General features: G+C 37.7%; 1 protein-coding gene across 1 annotated transcript in view; it reads right to left on the bottom strand.

The window, feature by feature from the left end:
* The window catches only part of RBMS3 (RNA binding motif single stranded interacting protein 3), a 444,163-nt gene that overhangs the window by 24,942 nt on the left and 397,289 nt on the right, over positions 1 to 21,932 (bottom strand). The window contains exon 10 of the mRNA XM_026708139.2: positions 19,363 to 19,473. Coding sequence (XP_026563924.2) covers positions 19,363 to 19,473 — 111 coding nt within the window. The remainder of the gene's footprint in view (positions 1 to 19,362; positions 19,474 to 21,932) is intronic.

The following is a 21,932-nucleotide window of genomic DNA, read 5'->3' as shown; positions in this document are numbered from 1 at the left end:
GGCACAGGATGGCTGGAGGGAGCTGGAGTGAAGAAGGGTCGGGGAGAAACTAAACCGTCCTTTCTATTACTCTGGTGAGGGCTGAACATTTGAAGGGGCTGGTTGGAAAGGCCTAATTTTAGTATGAACCTTGAGTCATGGGGAAAGTTGAACGGTGAAGGCACTCTGCACATGATCCGAGGCAATCCTGCCACAGCTCACGGGTGGGGGAATCTGGGAACTTCAGCGACACCTCCTTTTCTCTTTCACTCTCTCTCTCTGAACACCTGAAAGAGCGCCCATCATTAACCAATTAACCAATGCCAGCCTCAGAATCCCTTATTTCGGCATAATTCAAGATGAGATAGGAGCCGTAAAACCAGGGACTAGGCGACGAGGTGCAGGTTTGTTTGTTTGTTTTAATTTTTATTGGTTTTTAAGACGAACATAGAAAAACAAAACATAAAAACATCAAGCCATCTTCCATATACATACAATGTGCCGGTTGGTTTACAAATTGTTTTGTGCTTCCATTTCATAGTCTTCAATTACAATTACATTGTATATATTCTCATATTTCCAATCAAGTATTAAATACATTAATATCATTATTAATCAATCATTTGACTATACTTTTATTCATTCATGTTTCACAAAATAATCATATTTTACTTAATTTGTTTTATGACAGTTCATATTATCATCTCAAATCTATCCTACAATCATTTTGTAGATATAATAAGAATACATCTTTATATATTTCATATTTTCTAAGAATCTACATATTTCATTACCATGTCTTATTGTCTAACCATTGATAGAATAGATCCCAAATTTTATAAAATTGTTTATCATCTTGTTCTCTGATTTCAAATGTCAATCTACTCATTTCAGCACATTCCAGTATTTTCTTAATGATTTCCTCCTGTGATGGTATTTTCTCATTTTTCCAGTTTTTAGCAAATACAATCCTAGCCGATTTCAAATCTATATGCTTTTTTGTTCTTTTTGTCCAGCCACGTGTGGATTTTAGTCCAATATTTTTTCGCATCCGCACAAGTCCACCACATATGGTAATATGAGCCAGGTGTCTGATGACATTTCCAATGTTTTTCAGATTTGTTCTTGAACATTCTTGCTATTCTTGTTGGGGGAAAATGCCACCTGTAAAACATCTTATACAAATTTTCTTTATATGATGTTGACAATGTCATTTTATAATTTTGAGACCACAATTTTTGCCATTTCTCTAAATCAATCCCATATCCAAAATTCTTCCTCCAAGCAATCATTTTTTCTTTAACTTGTTCTTCTAGTTTAATTTCTAATAAGTATTCATACAATTTTTTAATCACCTTTTCATCAGTACCTGGCAAAATCTTATCTAAATCAGTCAGTTTATCATAGAAACCTTCTGTTTTAGAGTCTTTATCATACCTTGAATGTATTTGCACATATGAAAACCAATTCATCTTTATACCTTGTTCCTCTAATTTTTGTACAGATTTAAGTTCACCCTTTTCATTCCATATTTCACCATATCTAACTGTTTGATCCTTTTTATATATTATAAGAAAATGCTTCAATAATTGATAGCCAGACTGGAATTTTCAAATAACATTGTCTTTTAGTTTTCTCCCAGTTTAACCACAGAGACTCCCATATATAATGTCTTCTAAAATACCCCTGTGTTTTAGTTCCTTTATACCATAAAAAGCATGCCACCCCAACAACAGATCATATCCTTCTAATGTTAACAGTCAAGTATTTCTTAATGTTATCCATTCCTTAACCCACATCAAATTTGTAGCTTGGTAATACAACTCCAAATTAGGCAAACCAAATCCTCCTCTTATTCTGGTATCTTGCAAAAATTTTAACTTTATTCTTGCTTTCTTACCTTGCCATATATATTTCAACACAATTTTATTTAAATCTTCAAAGTAATATTTTCCAAGCCTAATTGGAATTGTTTGGAACAAATATAAAACTCTGCGTAATATATTCATCTTGATTGTTGATATTCTCCCTATTAATGACAGTTGTAAATTTTCCCATTTCGCCAAATCTAGCGCTATCTGCTGCTTAAGTTTGATATAATTATTCTCTTTTAATGTGCTGCATCTTGCTGTCAAATGTATCCCCAAGTACTTGATCTTATTTGTGACCTGAATTTTCAATAGATCTGCCAGTTCTTCCTTTTATCTTGATAGCATATTCTTTGTCAAAATCTTTGTCTTATCTTTATTTATTTTCAAACCAGCCACCTTTCCATATGTCTCTATCTTTTCTATCAGTTTTGATGCTGTTTCTAGTGGGTCTTCTAAGATGAAAAGCAGATCATCTGCGAATGCTTGCAACTTAAATTCTTCCTTTTTAATTTTCATCCCTTTTATATCCTTCTCTTCTCTAATATTTCTGTTTCGCACTTCCAAGGTTAACACAAACAACAGAGGTGATAGTGGGCACTTTTGTCTTGTTCCTTTTCTTATATCAATAGAGCCTGTCAGTTCTCCCTCTATCATTACCTTTGCCATTTGCTTATGATATATAGCTTCTATTGCTTGAATAAATTTTTTAGCAAAGCCCATCTGTTCCAGCTGTAATAACATGAATCGCCAATTCACATTATCAAATGCCTTCTGTGCATCTAGAAATATCAAAGCCATTTGTTTTTCAGGGTGTGCCTCGTAGTATTCTAAAGTGTCCAAGATTACTCTCATATTATCTTTAATTTGTCTCTTTGGCAGAAATCCATTTTGATCAGGATGGATAAAATTGTTTAAGTATTTTTTATGTCTTTCTGCCAATATTGAAGCAAACATTTTATAATCTGCATTTAGTAAGGAAATGGGTCTATAGTTCTTGATTTGTAATGGATCAGCCTCCTCTTTTGGGACAAGTGTAATATAAGCTTCTGACCATGATTTAGGTATCTTCTTCTTTAACATAACTTCATAACTTCTAGCAATGGAAGGTTCAACAATTCTTGTAGTGTTTTATAAAATTCTGCCAGAAGTCCATCTGGGCCTGGTGCCTTTCCATTATTTTGCTTCTTGAGTGCTTCAGTTAACTCCATCATTGTTATATTGCTTTCTAACATTGTTTCAATCTCTTTAGGTATCTGGAGTAAATTAGCATTCTGTAAATACTGTTTAACTCTTTCCCCATCAATATTCTCTTGTGTGTATAGTTTCCCAAAATAGTCTCATATGATTTCCTTCTTCTCTTTACTACCATAGCAAACTTGGCCTTAGTCATCTATTAATTGTAATATTTTCCTTGATTCTTTCTCAATTTATATGCTAACCATCTACCTGGTTTATTTGCATCTTCAAAGTAGTTCTGTTTAGCACCTCTGATTTTCTGTGCTAATTCTTCTTTTTCTATTAGACCCATTTTATGTTTAATTATATCCATTTTTAACTTAATGTCCTTTTTTGTGGCACTTTCTGTAGCTTTTTCAAGTCCTTTATACTCATCCTCTAATGCCTTAGAGGCTAATCTTTTCATGGTATTTCTTTTCCTTGTATAGTCTATTATCAAGCCTCTGGCATATGCCTTTATTGTATCCCATACATTCTGAATTGATGTATCTTCTTTTTTGTTTTCGCTAAAGAAGAAAGCCAGTTCTTTCTCCATCCACTGTGTGAAGTCTTTTTCCTTTAAAATAGTATTATTTAACGTCCATCTAGATCTTCTTCTTTGTCCTTTCCATTTAATTGTCATTGGATTGTGATCTGCCCAAGTACTTGTTTCAATATTTATTTCTTGAATATTAGCTAACAATTCTGTTGACATCCACATCATATCTATTCTGGACCACGATAAATGTCTATTTGAGTAGAAGGTGTATTGTTTAGTTTTAGCATTCCTTTTCTCCATGTATCTTTTAAGTTTATTTCATCTACCATTTTAAAAAAAGGTTTAGGGAGAGTCTTTCTGTTTTGCTTTGTTGTTTTCTTTGCTGTATAGTCCAGTTTATTATCTACATTCCATTAAAATCTCCCATCATAACTATATTAGCATAGTCCAGCTCAATTATTTTCATTATGTAATTTTTTATAGAATTCTTCTTGATTGTCATTTGGGACATAGATTGCAATCAGGAGTGTTTTCATATTATTGTCCATTATTTCCACCATTAGTATTCTTCCATCATCATCAGTAGAGATCAATTTCGCTGGGATAATATCTTTAATGTATAAAACCACTCCTCTTTTCTTGCATTGTGTCAAAGAAGTAAATATTTTCCCTAATTTTGGCTGTATCAACAGTTGTTCATGTTGCTTTTTGATATGTACTTCTTTTAGGCAGATTATATCAAATTTTAATTTTTCTAATTTATGGAAAGTTTTCCTTCTTTTAACAGCTCAGACAATTTATATTAATTGTAATCAGTTTTTTCTCTTCTATGTAGTAGTTAGGTTTAGCAGCTCTCGTAGATCTTGGTTCACGTTGTTCTTTGGCTTCCACCTTTCCATCTACTGCACCTTCTTTTACAGTCGCCATTTGGCAGTCCTCTTGGAATTCAATTAGTGAGATTTCTTTTTCTGCCTCTTCCTCTTTCCCTCCAAAAAATTCTGTGTAAAATAGTTCAGCTTTCTCAATTGAATCAATTCTATGTCTCTGATCTTGCCATGTGAACATTAAACCTTCTAGAATCAGCCATCTATAATTCACCTCTTTTTTAAGTAGCATTTTGGTCAGAAATTGGTATTCTCTTCTCATCTCTCTCACTCTCCTGGGTACTTGTTTCAGAACCACAATCTTCTTGTCTTTATATTTCAATGTTTTCTCTGTTGCCACTTGCAATATTTGCGTTTTAATGGCTTTCTTTGTAAATCTGATGTGAACTTCTCTTGGTAAGCTATTTCTCATTGCATATCTTGTGAAGACTTGATAAACCTCATCTACTCCATCCATCTTCTTCTTTTCAGTTATTTCCAAAGCTTCAGCCAATATTTCTATCATTATCTCAGCTAAATTTTGTCCTTTTTCTTCCTCTATGTTTTGGAATCTGAGATAAATTCTGATCTGTCCATCTCCCACCTCAGCATCCCACTTTTATCTTGTTCAACCACAGTTAATCTGCTATCAATATCTCCAATCTTCTTATCTCTTTATCTTCTTCAATTTTTTGGAATCTCTCATCATACTTCATCATCATTTGTTGAAGGTTCTCCACCTTTTCATCAGTTTTCCCTTTCTTTGTTCAATGTTTTCTGTTCTCTTTTCAATGTTCTCTGTTCTTATTTGAATATTTTTAATTCCTTGCATAATCATCTGCAGGGTCACTTTTCCCTATTCTTTTTCTTGCTATAACATTGTCTGTATTGCACGTTGTCCTCCAGATGGTGAAGAGGAAGAAGTAGAAGTTGAGGAACCAGGGGCTGTTAGTTTCCTACTCATTTCGGACAATTCAGAATATTCAGGTTCTTCAATGCCTTAATCCAATTAAGAGGTCTCAGGTATAAAAGGATGCATCAGAAAAAAAAGAAAGCCACAAAAATAAAAAAAATAAAAAAACTAATATGGAAGGTAAATAGGTTAAAAAAAACAACAAGGGAGGGACAGAGAGAGAAAAAAAGAAAAGAGACTACTCCCTTAAAAAGAAAAGGAAGGAAATCATTAATACTAAAGCTTTTCCTTTAAAATAAAATGCAAACGTAAAAATTTGACTTCAAAAGACAAAAAGACAAAAACAAGTTCCAAAAGGCCAAAAATCCAAATAGCTATTATGAAAAGTAAACTAGTAAGGAGGGGATTTGTTGAAGAAATAGCACAGCTTAAAAAGAAAATAAGGAAAATAAAAAGAGCACACTGCACCTTGTTTGATTATCCAAGGCTTTTGTTAAAATTTATAACTCTCTTCTCCAGAGTCTTATCACCTTTTTTTTCCTATAAGCTTCAACACCAGACTTCAGCTATTGATAGAAACCCAGAAGAGCACCTGCAATAATACTCTCCCATGCTCTTCCCTCTATCTTATCAAATAGCAATGTCCTTGAAAAGAAGTCTCAGTTCTTTCTCAGCTTTTTCTGGTCAAGAAAAAGAAATAGAATATTTCCAAGCCTCTAGTTGGCAGTGTTACAAAGTTTCTTTTGCTTTCACTTTCCCCCTCCTTTTCCAAACAAAATATAATAAAAATTAATTAAAAAGGGAAAAAGATATTTAAAAAGATGACTAAAAGGGACTCTCTAGCCTAGAATATTATAAAGTCAAAAAGAAGAGAAAGAATAGGTGAAAGAAGAAAAATAAAATAGTCCAGTTTCAAAATATAAAATCATGTGTAGAAAATCCAGCAATGAGAAAAAAAAAAATTACTTTAACATTCCTTAATCACCGCTTAATCACTTCTGTCAAAACTTTTACAGATTCTTTCTTTTCCTTAGGGTGTCCTTTCAAATCTTAAAATAAAGAAAAAGTTCTCACCAAACCGGCACACTTTCTCCTCTTTTGTTTTGGAGCTGTCCCAACTTCAGCAGCTTTAATGGCTGCCTCTTTGCTGCTGGCTAGAAGAGCTTCTCCTGGATCTACCAGGGACTTTGCGATATCCCTGGAATCAACAGGGTGCACTCTTTACATTCACCATCTCTTCAGGATGGTTTAGATCCGATTGGACTGTCCAAGAGCAAAGATATCGGCAGCGATTTCAGACCTCCAAGATCGCATACCGTATCGTCGCAACGCCAGCTCCGCCCTCATAGATCTTCACATATAATTTATTCTGAATGGACTACCATTTGTTTTTTTTGATTGAGTTCAATCACAAGACATTTCTGGATTTCATCGGACGTCCAAGGCGTTCAGAAGAATTTCTGAAAAGCTTGTGGGTCTAACTTTGAGAAGCAATGAGTTCGGTCCTCTCAAATGGCGGAGGTTAGGGGCGGTCTTTGGAGACCCCCTCTCTCCTTTAGCTGAGGGAGACCTGGGCAATTTTAGGCCAAAAACTGCCCCAGAGAGATTAATCAGAGAATGGGCAGGAAAGCAAAACAAGAACACATTTGGGCTAAAGCCTTTTCTCCCATTCCCTCCGTCGCAATCTCACAATTTTTATCCAGACACAGATACATATATGTGCTTTCCCACTGGTAGATTCAAAGACAACTAATGAGCGCTCGCCTCCCCACGAGGCCATTTCTATCGGCCGATGGAAGCTCCCAAAAGGCAGAGTCACCAGCCACTTCTACCGGCTGATAGAAGCGGCTGGTGACTCTGCCTTTGGGGAGCTTCCATGGCCTCATGGCGAGGGGAGTGCGCACAAGCGCTCGCCCCGAGGCCACTTCTACCAGCCGATAAAAGCAGCTGGTGACTCTGCCTTCAGGGAACTTCTATCAGCTGATGTTCTATCAGTAGTAGATCAGGGTGTTCTAGCCTGCATGGCGCTCCTAAAGGCACATTTTCTCCCCACCTTCCCTTCCCCAATTCTCTTCACCTCATGTAGTTCTAACGAACGATATGAGAAATGGTGGGGAAACGCATGGTTTAAATAGGCCTAAATTTGGGGGGGTAGGGCTTAATTTTACCTCATGCGTAGAAATCATGCTGGGCCTTCCTATTGGTGGAGGCTGTATTGTTGGAGAAACACAGTAGATATGAGATAATTAAAAATAAACTTGAGAAAACCAAGGGAGAGGAAAAAATTTTGAGAAAATGTTAAAATAGTAATAAGATATGGAATAAAACACAAAGATGAATATGAAATTGTGTTTGTGACTGTATGGAGAAGTGATAACCTGGGATCATGCTATTCTCAAAAAAAAAGATATATTATTTGTATTACGTTTTTGTGAAAACCCAAATAAAATTTATATTAAAAAAAAACAATTGCAGTGATTCAGTTAACAACTTTGGTAAAACTATCATAAAAATGGGGCAAAATTCACTTAGCAACTATCTCTTTAAGCAACAAAAATTTTGAGCTCAAGTCATCTACCTGTAGTGAGTTATATTAGAAGCCCAATGTTTGTTACTTCAGTTCAAGCCATACTGCTGACTAAAATCTGAGGACAATACTTTTGGCTGAAATATATGTTATGCTGATTAACAAAGAAAGTGAGGACATGAAAGCTTTTTAAATAGCAGTGTTTTGCATACTGCAAGCTTTTAAATTAATGTGGGACAGAACAATGCTGCTCATTGTTCTGTGTCAGATATTCATGACACCGAACAGTTCATTAATTTCTAGCTTGTCTGCAGAAAACGGCTCATTGGAAGATAGCCAATGAACTTTTATAGCACCCTCTTCCAGATTTTTAAAAGGCAACATTGGAATTCTAAACACAATGGAAATGGATTGTTCATATTGGCATATGCCCTGAAATGTAATCACTTAACTACTGTAATCCCCTAACTACATTTGTAATGCTTTCTACTGCAATTGTTTGGATAACAAAGATTCACTTTTGCAAAACAGAGCAGAATTATTATGAATGATTTCAAAACTGGTTGAAATCACTAAAACCCAAACCAATGATACAGACTAGTATCTATTGACAAAAGAATTCTGGAAAAATGCTCACATCATTTCTTGCTGATATATTAACAGTGAATGCCTTTTTTATTTTGAAAAGTTATTACTACTTTTAAAATGCTGAACATTATGCCTGAAGTCCACAGATCATAAAAAAGGACCCTTGGAGTATTGATTATTTTAAGCATTGGGGTTATTTCAACAGCTTTTATTGGACATTAGGCCTCAGTCTAGCCTGCTGATTAAATTCATTGGTAGGAAAAGAAAGAACCATGAGTTTAAAATGAAAAACAGATTTTTTTTTGAAGATTTTGAGTTTTTGGTGGGAAAAGAGGTGGCATATAGTGAAATGCAACTACAGCTACATGGACATTTCAATATGAAGTACTTTTGTAAGTATTCGTTTTTAAAAGGAGATAGCTTTATTTAATTCTATGTATTTATGTACTTATTTTAAGCATAAAGAGTAGAATATATAGGTTGGATTAACCATAAAGCATCATACACATATAAGTTTTATATTAATTTAAAACACCTGTAAAAACAATGAAAGTAAAAGCTACATTTCAGTTAAAATATTATAAACACTAGAAAACAACAGACCAAATTTACCAAATCAAAATAGCTAGCCTTAAAAGGGGTGTCAAACTCAATTTCATTGAGGGCCACATCAAGGCTGTAGTTGATCTCAGGAAAGGGCATGTGTGCATGGCTGACTGGTTGGGTGTGGCCAACTAGGTGGGCATGGCCAGCTTGACACCACTCACTGAGCATGACTGACTGGGTAGGTATCGATCTCTGCTAAGAACTGGAGACTTTAATCAATAAATCATGTTACTCACACTTGTAGAGTGGAAATTGAAGAGTTTATTGCTGTGTTCACAATCGTGGTAAGAGTTGTAACAATGGATGTCTGTGTAAAGTCAGCCTTGAAAACAGTTAAGTTTTATCCATCCCTGCCCAATTACCTCCGCCTCACCCTAATCCGCCCATTATCTAATTATCCACACCACCACCCCATGCCTAATTACACCACGTGTAAGCTAATATTATGTTCCTCCCTTCACCCTACCTCACATTAGTATCCTAAATAACAATGATCACTTTGCTTTAAACCCAGTACTGTGTTAAAGCCAAACATTGCAAAAGAAACATCTATCTGTATTATCTGAGTTCCAAGGCTACACAGCCCTCCCACATTCCAAAGTTGACTTCTGAGGCTGTGAAATGTCACCTACAGCCCTCCCTTCCTTCTCTGTTGGTCTGGTTTGGCTGCCTGCCAAGTTGCAATGCAGATCAGGGATTCACAGCTATCAGGGATTCACAGCTCAAAGGCACAGCTATGTCGGGCTTCAGGACGCTGGTAATATGTAGAGCCCAACATGCCGCCCCCTCTACCATGGATCCTCCTGGAAAAGAATTAACAGTTTTAATAAAATTCTTTTGATAGATCTCTTCCCTTCCCCCTGCTTTGGAAGGGTGTCGTCAATGAAATAGTCTTTATAATTTTGGGGCTGACATATCTGCAGATGTCACCCAAGAAGCGTCTGCCATTAGATATCCTTTCCATTTCACTAGGTATTGTAGGACCCCTCGTCGTGGGAATCTACTTCATGAATAAGCATCCCTAATGGGCCCTGGGCACTTTAAGAGAGGTTCAAGCTGTGTCATGTCAGCAGGCTTCAGCAAGCTACTATGGAAAATGGGATGAATCCTTTTAAACCATGATGGTAATTGTAAATGGATTATAACTGGGTTAATCACTTAAGTATTTGAAATGGACCAATATATTTTGGGCCCAGTTTTTTACATGGTAAACCCAAATTAATATATTTTGTGGATAGGTATACCCATTTTCCTATTTCTCATGATTCCTGTTCCGATAGTTTCTTGTCTGCATATTTTTTATATATTTCAGTGGATTTGACCAACACGTTTTTGACTGCTATTCAACAAGCTTGTATATCTTCAATCCATTTAGTGGTGGTGATTAGTTCATTAGGCACATGGGGCCATTCTGGAATAGATATAAAATCCATCCCGTTCACTATTCAAAAGGGAGTATATCCAGTACTGTTATGAACAACTTCAGCGAACGACAATGTATCAACCCAATTAGTTTGCTGATAATTTATATAGCATCGTAAATATTGCTCGATAGCTGTATTAGCTCTTTCGGCTGCTCCATTAGTACATGGATGGTATGCAGTAGTCAGTACTTGTGATGAGCCAGTAAATTGAATAAACTTCTTCCAGAAACGAGCTGTGAACTGGACTCCTCTATCCAAAATTATTCATTTTGGTACTCCAATAGATACACATTCCTTATAAACAAATCAGCTAATTATTTTGCTGAGGATAGCCCTTTACATGCAATAAAATGAGCTTGTTTCAACAACAAATCAGTTACTGTCCAAATAACTGTATATCCCTAATTTTCGGTAGATCTACTATGAAGTCCATTCCAATCTCCTCTCGTGGTCTTGTGGGTTCGGCTACCATTTCTAGTAATCCAAAAGGCTTACCAATTCAGATTTTGGTTGCACATACCAGACATCCTTTCACATATTTTTCAATATCAAGTTTCATAGATGGCCACTAAAACTGTCTTCTAGCTAAATGTAAAGTCTTAAGGAAACCATAATGACCTGCTTGTCATGACAACGTTTCAATACTATAGAACGTAATATTTCTGGTACATACAATTTTTTCCCTCACCAGGCTATGCCATCTTTCATTATAACCTGATCTTTATTTGCAGATAACCATGGATCTTTCGCTAGCACCTCTGGAAGGTCCATTGTCATAATCGTCATTCATAATGAGTTTATATGATCATTACTCGTCTCCCTTGTAATGGGTTCTCCAAACACCAAGACTGTTCCAGAATTGGCCAACCTTTAGGTTGTGATCTTCCTGACCTTAAAGTGGGAAGGAGGCTTTCACAAGATACGTTTGGTCATAGGACCATCGCCATTACAAAACGATCGGCCATCTGAGACATCTGTAAAGGTACTCCAAGATACTGAATCAACTATTCCAAAAACTAAATATCCTCAGGAATATGAGGACTTAGTGGAGGTCTTTAGTGAAGATGGGACCGATTGCCTGCCTCCCTATAGACCAACTGATTATGCGATAGAGTTAATTCTGGGAGCTAACTTACCAAAACCTCGTATGTATTCCATGACCCCCAAAGAAATGGAAGAAATGAGAAAGTATATTGACAAGAATCTAAAACGTGGATTTATTACACCTAGCAGATCTCATATAGCTGCTCCAGTATTATTTAGGGAAAAAAAAGATGGTGCTTGCATCTATGTGTTGATTTCAGAGGTCTTAATGCGATATGCATTGAACCTCTATACCCACTCCTGTTGATAAAAGACTTATTACATACGTTGGCACAGGGCCATACTTTTACCAAATTGGACTTATGGGAGGCATACTATCAGGTATGTATCTGTGCTGGGGATGAGTGGAAAACCACTTTCAATTGCCAATTGGGAAGCTATCATTTTAATGTCATGACATTTGGATTACAGGGAGCTCCTGCAGTTTTTATGCAATTAATAAATGGCATATTGCATGAACATTTATATTGGGGAGTACTTGTCTACTTGAGTGATATTCTAATATATACAAACACTATAGAAACACATTCAGCTAGCACAACAAGTTCTGTTAGATGCACATCTGTATGTTAAATTATCCAAATGTGAATTCCATTCCACCAAATTAGATTACCTAGAATATTGCATTTCAGTAAATGGTCTTGAGATGGATCCGAATAAAGTTCATACAGTGTTGGAATGGCAAATCCCGCATACAAGGAAGCAAGTAGGCATGGCCAGCTTGATGCCACTTCCCAAACTGCTGGCATGTTTCCTCTTTGCATTGGGTAAATTGGGCCGAAGCAACTCTGGCCTGATGTTTCGTCTTTGCACTGGGTAGACCAGGCTGAAGTGATGCGGGTCTCTTACATTTTCCAGGGCAGCTCCACTGGCCATATCTCACCACATCATGGGTCACATAGGGCCCACAGGCCTTGTATTTGACACCCCTGCCTTAAAACAATGCTACTACCACCACTTCCACCACCACCAAAGTGATCACCACCATCATCTATACAACAAAATTTATATTGCTTGGGACAGAGACAGACTTATTTTTCATGTCAGAAAAACTTTACTTTGGTGGTCAATCTATGGTCCATAAAAATAAATCTGAAAGTTTAGTTGAGAAGCACTCTCAGACAGAGATTTTCAATATAACCCAACTTTAACTAATAGACCAAGAAATTCCTTGAAAATGTGAACAATCATAATGTATTCCAGAAAAGATCACAACTTAGTACAAAAAAGAGCTCATGTTAATTCAGTATGTATAAAATGTAATAGAAACATTTTAGTCTACTGGGGAATGTTCTTTCTTTTAATATAGCTTTTTAGGATAATTGGAGAAAAATATGAAAAATAACCAACAATAGTGAATATAATAGGGTATATAATAAAAACCTTTTACAAAAAAAGAGAGTGTTTGAAAGTTCAAATGTAATAAATGAATTATAAGAGTAGAAAAGGCAAGGAAAAACAAAGACAGCTAAAGTTATACTACCTGAAGATATTATATATAAAGATGAATAAAACAGCTTATTTAAACAAAATCAACAACTTGTAATGCATTAATCTTTACTAAGAACCTGTTTCACATGTGATGTCCTCTCACATGATGGACAGGTAGAAATACAATAAGACTCAGCCTGAGTCTGCATGGTTGTGATAGTTTGGATCCTCAGGTCCTAGAAATGTTTAGTGTAACTTTTGCGGTCATCTTGGACAGGTCATCTTGGACAAAGAAAACTGGGATCATTTATATAAAAGCAAAATCCTGGGAAAGTGGGAAAGAAGGGGACAACACTCTTACCTTCCTGTTTAATTACCTGTCCATCATGTGAGAAGACATCTACACCCATATCTCTGGAAATTCAGGCATAAAAGGAGGAAGACTTAGCTGAAAAGTAGTCCTGGAAAAGTCTAAGGGAGTTGGAAAGTGGAAATCACAGGAAGGGATTTAGCATACTGTATTTATGTATTTATGAATGACAACTTGCTATAGCTAAGAACCACATTTGTCCTCATAAAACACACAGGTTTATCTGAGATATATGACAGCGGTGACATGAGTTTTCACATAATGCTATAGAGCAGTGATGGGATTCAAATTTTTTTACTACGGGTTCTGTGGTCATGGCTTATTTGGTGGGCATGGTTGGTGGTCATGTGAATGGGTGGGCATGGCTTGGTCATATGACTGGGTGGCGTGGCTTGGTGGTCATGTGACTGGGTGGGCGTGGTCAACTTGACATCACTCACATCAAGGGGTGCCTTGCCTGGCCTCAAAGAGATACAATTTCCCTCTCTATTTACCATTATTGAACAATCAAAATACACTATTTAATCCTATGCATATATGCCATATGTGTACATACATATTACATAATATAGTGTGTGTAAAGGCACAAAAAAAGATACATTATCTACTATATATACTGTATGTGTATGTACACAAACACACACACACACACACAGGTCATACACAAAACTATATACGTTCAACCTCACTGCATTTGGAAAAACACACCCATAATCCACTTTCTGCCACACATTTAACTATAATGTCTGTACATTAGAACATTGCACATACCTTCAGATTTACTTCCCTAGCCTGCACATGACCACTAGACCCAGGAGATATTATGGATTGAGTAAAATGTGGTGGAACTCACTTAACAACACTCTTGCTTAGCAACTAAAATTTTGGGCTCAATTGTGGTCATAAGTGAAGGACTATTTCTGCTTTCCTCTGCATGGCAGCCTTGTCCTAGTAAACTCCTCTGCCAATTTTCCTGTTAGAGGCACCAAAATAATCCAGATTCCAGGTGATATAATGTCTGCTGGAGCAGGGGGTTGGATTAGATGGCCTCCAAGGTTCCTTCTAACTTTGATATTCTATGATTCTGTAAGGATCTCCTGCTGAGGCAGAGGGTTGGACTAGAACAGGGGTCTTCAAACTTGACAGCTTTAAGACTTGTGGACTTCAACTCCCAGAATTCTTCATCCAGTCATGTTAGCTGAGGAATTCTGGGAGTTGAAGTCGACAAGTCTTAAACTTGCCAGATTTGAAGACCCTTTAACTAGAATATTTCCCTCTCTCTTTCCCTCTCTTTCTCTCTCTCTTTCCCTCTCTTTTCCCCTCTCTCTTTCTGTTTCCCTCTCTCTCTTTCCCTCTCTTTCTATCCCTTCGCTTCCCTCTCTCCTTCTAAAGCTGAGACCCACCTGAAACAAACAAACACACACACACACACTTCCAAGTGCCCACCTGAAACAAACACACACACTCTACTCTCTCTCATGATACTGGTCTGGAACAAACTGATTTAGCAAGCTCCAGATCAGCAGGAGAATGAAGAAAGCTTGTGGAGGTACTCCGGTGAGCGGAGGGCGGTGGGACTACCCTGGGAGTTGCCACCCTCCCTTTTGGGGCACTGCTGCTGTTCGCTCCACAGCTCACACTCATATCCAAACACTGCCCTTAGCAATAAACACTGCACCTCCTCCTGCACCCCTTGCAGCTCCTCAGGCAGCTCCCAATGCTCATCCTGCAGCTGCGCCTCCCTGCTTGCCCCTCACCTTGCCCCAATGGGACAGCTGCACCACCCACGACCAGCAACAGACTGCCTCCTCCTCCTCCCTTGAAGTCCTTGCCCCGTGCTGGCCCACACCTTTGCCACTCGTTGGGGAGGAACTGGAGCACAAACCATTTGAACAACAAAATAATCTGCATTTTGTCCAGAGCCTGGTAGCTCACTGGCTGGATGACTGCTGAGAATATACGAGTTTTAAAAGAGTAGACGTGAAAAAAAACACAGGCAAAGCCTTCACCTGCATCGACCCTTCGACCTCATGCTCTGTGCCAATCAACTGCTCCCCAAAATATCTCAATTCCCCACAATTAACGTACAAAAAAATCCACGTTCTTTTCATAATGCCATCCAGTTGCAAAGGAGCCCAGTCTCCAAATCCTGGGGGGGAGGGCTGCTGAATCCCTCGGAGGAGTCTCTTTCATGGATGGGGCTGCTCTGGAAAAAGGACGGCAGTTTCATCTCCGCAGAATGGAGGCTTGAGCATGCTGTACCCATACTTTTCTTTCTTTCCCCCGGGGAGAAGGAGGACACAGGTGGACGAAATGAAATAAATGATTGTCCACAGCGGTGGTATTCTGGGATGGTGGGGCAGGCAGAAGTACTGGGGCTGCTGCATGGGGCACCTCTGCCACCCCTCTCAGCCCCAGCGCAGTAGAGATGCCCCTCAAGGGCTGGCTGCCCGCCCACCTGCTGGCCAGGCCAGGCTGGAACCGGTGCGTCTCCTGGGAGGAGGAAAAAACAAGCGGCGCTGCTGCTCCAGCCTCTGTTGCCCGCGTCCTCCTTCTGGGGGTGGGGGGTGGGAGGAATGAAAAAGGCACAGCCACATCAAATTGTGGTTCAGGGTGTGGCCAGCCAGAAGTCGCTACCTTTCGGCAACCCATGCCAAATTATCGCTACTGGTTCTCCCGATTAGGTGTGAACCGGCTGAATACCACATCTGCTATAGAATTGGTTGTTGTCACAAGAGTTAGAAAGCTTTGTTTCTGCTACTTAGTCTTTTTGGTCCTGCTTTTTTGTCAGTGATTTTCTTTTTCTTGATTTGTATTTTGTTCCCTTTTAAATTTTTTAGTTATAGGTTGATCAGATTTATCATGTATTTGGGCAGCCTCAAAAAAAAACCTGACTGACTGACTAAATAAATAAGTAAAGCTCCTATATTGGGGCATTATTTTAGGCAGTACTCAATATTGGCATGAAAAGCTTTGTCCATTTATCAAAGGTGATAATGAACATGAAAATGCTTTTGCTCTGTAGATAATCTAAGGTTCATAATTACATTACATGAGCATGCTTATAAACAAAAATGTGTCCCTAACTTAAAAATTAAGTTAAAAGGTGGTCACAATATGTAAGGGTAATCCAATCAGATGATGATGATGCCTGTGGATTTCTTTGTTTTAAAGTTCCTCAATCAGTGATACAATTTGCTCCACAGGAAATTAACACAAACATTAAGTTCCTGCCATTCTTTTCTGGTAAAGTCAAACAACTGATACAAATGTAGCATTGTCAATGAACACCATTCTATGGTTTAGCAGTTTCTAAGAAATAGCAAACTTTCTCATTAATCAACTCTGGCTTCCAGCATATATCAATCTAAATACTTAGTTGCTAATTTATTATCTTGCAAATCTATAAATTAGTCATGTAAAAAGACAGGAAAAAAGAGAGTAAATGATCACTGGACAGATCTGTTGCTCATATTTGCTGACAGAAAAAAAAGTTAAAGAAAATCTAATTTTACTAGTTACTAATAATATTTTAACCAATTTAATATTTCCCTCACATATCATAATCAATTTAGTCTTCTACAATAGACACAAACACTCTAGAACAAGAATTTAATGTCATCATTAAAATTCACACTAACCAACTGCACACTCTTGGAGTTCAGTATGCCATGACACACATAATTTCTGAAAAAAATGCAAATTAGATGTTTGTACATATTGTATATGGATGATGAGGCAAATATTTCATACATGGCATAGTAAGAGAAGAGCCATGTTAGCCTCTGGAGCTAGTAACTTTTTGGATAAACAAAGTTCGCTTAAAAGTGTAAGCTTTCATATGCAGCAATTCACTTCATCTGATACTGGGAGGCATACTGATTCAGGTTTTAAACTGATGCAAGATAGAGACAGGTTGATTATAAAGGTGGAAATTACATATAAAACAGATTATAAGTACCTCATTAATTCACAATTGTAACGTGTTAGAAACACTATATTTCTTGAGGCATTCTGAGATTGCCTAGAAAACCTTTGATATTTACTTTTTCCAAAACAGTCACTATAAGAGCTTCCACAAACTGCCTTACTATGTCCTTATTTTGAAGTCTGATCTCAAATTTGGAATTAAAAATTGTAGCAAAAGTAAAGATAATATGAATAAGGACTTTTGCAGTTAGGAATTTCAATTGTACTATATTATTTCTATACATTACAAATTCTATTATTACAGACAGAATGAATATGACATTACTTTCAATAATGAAATAATGAAAACTGTTCAAAAATTACGAGGATATCTGCAAGTTTTAAATGGAGCACAATGGCAACTAGGGTAATTTGGAGTAGGAAAACAGCACAAAATAGCCTGAAACAGCATGATTCAAAGAAAAATGCTACTATTACTGTGTTGAATAAACTATGATACTCTTATATAGTACATCTTCAGCTGTGCACTGAGATCACTTTTACTATCTCTGCATTTTGTTATCAATATTTAATGTTAAATAAATTGAAAGTGATTAAATGACAAATTACAATTTTATTAGCTAATAATGCTCAAATAATAGACAGAAATGGACATACACTGAAGAATAGAGAACTATCTAGAGTAGCTTTTCTCAACCTTTTTGATGTGAAATAATCTTTGAAATAATTTTCAATCTTCATGAATCTGTTGCATAAAAATCTCACAAAACATGAAAACTGCACAGTACAATTCATTTTTAACTACACATTCCACACATTTTACAGTATTTACAAACAGCACAGTGAAAGTTTTATCAAAATTCCCACATTGTAAGTGCTAGCATTGCTTTCCGCATAAAATTTAAAAAATGTTTATTTTTTATTTTTTAAGACAGAGAATTCCTAGCAACCCCTTTGAACTCTGTGATGGTGAACCTATGGCACACATACCAGAAGTGGCACACAAAGTCATCTCTCTGGGCATGGCTGTTGGTCATTGTTCTTCTGGGATCTGGCACGCGCATGTGTGCCAGCCAACTGGTCTTTGCATGTATGAGAGCACCAGAAACTGGAAGAGCAGCTCCCCGGCACCCATCTTTGTGCTGGGAAGCTGAGCTTCAGTTTCCGGCACACAAATGTGTACTGGTCAGCTGGTCTTTGCACGTGCATTCATGTGTCGGAACCCAGAAGACTAGGTGGCCGACACACATGTGCACTCCAGAAATTGGAAGCACACCGCAGAGCTGTTCTTCCAGTTTCCAGTAGTCCCGCATGCATATACCACGGAGTTGCTCTTCCAGTTTCTAGTGCTCCCCCTGCGCGTGCTCCCATTTTGGCACTCAGTGCTGAAAAGGTTTGCCAACACTACCCTAGGTCTATGCAGAATTGTGAAAGGCTGCTGGAGTCTATAGAGCAGGGGTCTCAAACTCGCGGCCCTTGGGCCAATTGCAGCCCGCAGGACGATATCCGGTGGCCCCCACCATGATATGAAAGTATAATATTAGTGCAGCCTACAGGGGGAATGGACCTCTGAAGGAAGTCCCGCCTGCCATTCCTTGTTGTGGCTTCTTCTCCATCCTGAACTTTAACAAGTCCAAGTACAGGTCCAGATTTACTGATGATCATCTTCAAGCCATACTGAGGGTCTCAAGTGCCTCCTCTCTCAAGCCAGATGTGGCTCAGATATGTGAGAGGAAGCATTGTCAAGTCTCTGGCAGCAAGGAGTAAGCTGGAGAAGCCATGTTCTGAGGAACTGTTCATGATCTTCATTCAATGTTCCATTCATGTGTTCAGGACAGTTCATGTATTGGAGAAATCGTTAACTGTTGATGACATTTGAGGATATTTTTTTAACAACATTTTTTGTGGAATCCCTTATGCGGCCCAGCCTCACCCAGACTCTGCCTCCAGTGGCCCCCAGGTAAATTGAGTTTGAGACCCCGGCTATAGAGTGAAAGAGCACTATTTAAAAAGTGAAATTTAACCACGTTCTCTAAACTTACTGTTCCTGTAGTGCCCAAGGAAAGATGACTCATCTGTTGTGTCAAGGGGCCCATCATACTTGTTGGCTGCATGGATATTGTATGATCCATTGCTGGCGTTAACACAGCACCCTATAAATATACATAAATTATGCAAAGTCTAGAAAAGGAATAAACAAAAGTTAGCCAAAACTAGGACATGAACTTAAAAGATAAATAAAAGGAAATATAACTAAATCCAATTTAGTCCTTCTGTAATATCTTTCTCTATACATCCTTGCAAACCATTCTTAATTATATCATATCCACAATTTCTATCGTAAGAATCTATATACTTCATACATTTGCTATTTGCTTTTTTAAATTTTTGATTAAATATTTGTAAAGTATTGCTTTTTATTGCCCTCTTCTTCCACACATACTCCTTAAATTACCAATTCCTATAGCATTCAACTTACTTTCATGTGTCTCCTGACATCTGCAATCCACGTAATATTTCTTTCAGCAAACATTTACAGGTAAAACTCGAAAAATTAGAATATCATGCAAAAGTTCACTTATTTCAGTAATGCAATTAAAAGGTGAAACGAATATTTGAGATAGACTCATTACATGCAAAGCAAGATAGTTCAAGTCGTGATTTGTCATAATTGTGATGGTTATGAAACAGTTCATGAAAACCCCAAATCCACAATCTCAGAAAATCAGAATATTACATGCAATCAATAAAACAAGGATTGTACATAGAAAAATATTGGATCTCTGAAAAGTATAGGCATGCATATGTACTCAGTACTTGGTTTGGCCCCTTTTGCAGCAATTACTGCCTCAATGCAGTGTGGCATGGAAGCTATCAGTCTGTGGCACTGCTGAGGTGTTATGGAAGACCAGGATGCTTCAATAGCAGCCTTCAGCTCTTCTGCATTGTTCAGTCTCATGTCTCTCATCGTTCTCTTGGCAATGCCCCATAGATTCTCTATGGGGTTCAGGTCAGGTGAGTTTGCTGGCCAATGAAGCACAGTAATCCCACGGTCATTGAACCGGGTATTGGTGATTTTGGCAGTGTGGGCAGGTGCCAAGTCCTGCTGGAAAATGAAGTCAGCATCCCCATAAAGCTCGTCTGCTGAAGGAAGTATGAAGTGCTCCAAAATCTCCTGGTAGACTGCTGAGCTGACCCTGGTAATGAAGCACAGGACCAACAACCAGCAGATGACAGGGCTCCCCAAATCAACACAGACTGTGGAAACTTCACACTGGACTTAAAGCATCTTGCAGTTTGTGCCTCTCCATTCTTCCTCCAGACTCTGGGTCCTTGGTTTCCAAATGAGATGCAAAAGTTGCTCTCATCAGAAAAGAGGACTTTGGACCACTGAGCGACAGGCCAGTTCTGTTTTCCTTTAGCCCAAGTAAGACGCTTCTGATGTTGTTTGTTGTTCAGGAGCGGCTTGACAAGAGGAATACAACATTTGAAGCCCATGTCCAAGATCCATCTGTGTGTGGTGGCTCTTGATGCACTGACTCCAGCCTCAGTCCACTGCTTGTTAAAGTCCCCAACACTTTTGAATGGCTGGTTCCTGACAATCCTCTCCAGGCTGCGGTCATCTGTGCTGCTTATACACCTGTTTTTCCACACTTTTCCCTTCCACATAACTTTCTATTAATGTGCTTTGATACAGCACTTTGGGAACATCCAACTTCTTTTGCAATTAACCTTTTGAGGCTTTCCCTCCTTCTGGAGGGTGTCAAGATGGTTTTCTGCACAACTGTCAGCTCAGCAGTCTTTCCCATGATTGTGATTCCTACTGAACCAGACTGAGAGACCATTTAAAGGCTCTGGAACCCTTTGCTGGCGTTATGGCTTAATTAGTTGATTAGAGTGGGATACTTTGAGCCTAGAATATTGAACCTTTTCACAATATTCTAATTTTCTGAGATTGTGGATTTGGGGTTTTCATGAGCTGTAAGCCATAATCATCTCAATTATGACACATCACAGCTTGAACTAGCTTGCTTTACATGTAATGAGTCTATCTCATGTATTAGGTTAACCTTTTAAGTTGCATTATTGAAATAAATGAACTTTTGCACGATATTCTAATTTTTCGAGTTTCACCTGTATTCCTCAAAGCAGGCATATACATGCAAACACAATGTGGCGGTCAATATTTACATGCTTTAAATTCTTTTCATCCATTTTCCTTTTATGGAATCATTGTCCCAACTGCATGATATAAACAGTTTAATATTTTATGTATATCATTTAAGTTTTCAGGCACCAAGATAGGATTGTCTGCTTATAAAATTCAGATGTACACCTTGCAAAAACATACCTCTAAAGTCACCGCAATATTTATTTATTTATTTATTTATTCTTGAAGGTTTTAAACAACTATGGGATATCATATATTCTTGTGTTAGTGCTAATTGCTGAATCATTCACTAAGAATTTGATTTAGTCTCATTTATGTTTTACTCTACCATTATAGTTTTTATAGCATTTAGAAATAAAATTCAATCCATATTTATCAAGCTAGACATGAAAAGAAGGGCTAGCAGTGAAAGCAGTTCCAATATCTCAGGTGCTGCCATAA

This window comes from Pseudonaja textilis, chromosome Z (assembly GCF_049901715.1).
Source record: "Pseudonaja textilis isolate UNSWEBS1 chromosome Z, rPseTex1.2, whole genome shotgun sequence".
NCBI classification, from domain to species: Eukaryota; Metazoa; Chordata; class Lepidosauria; order Squamata; family Elapidae; genus Pseudonaja; species Pseudonaja textilis.
This window is presented reverse-complemented; position numbering and strand designations above follow the sequence as displayed.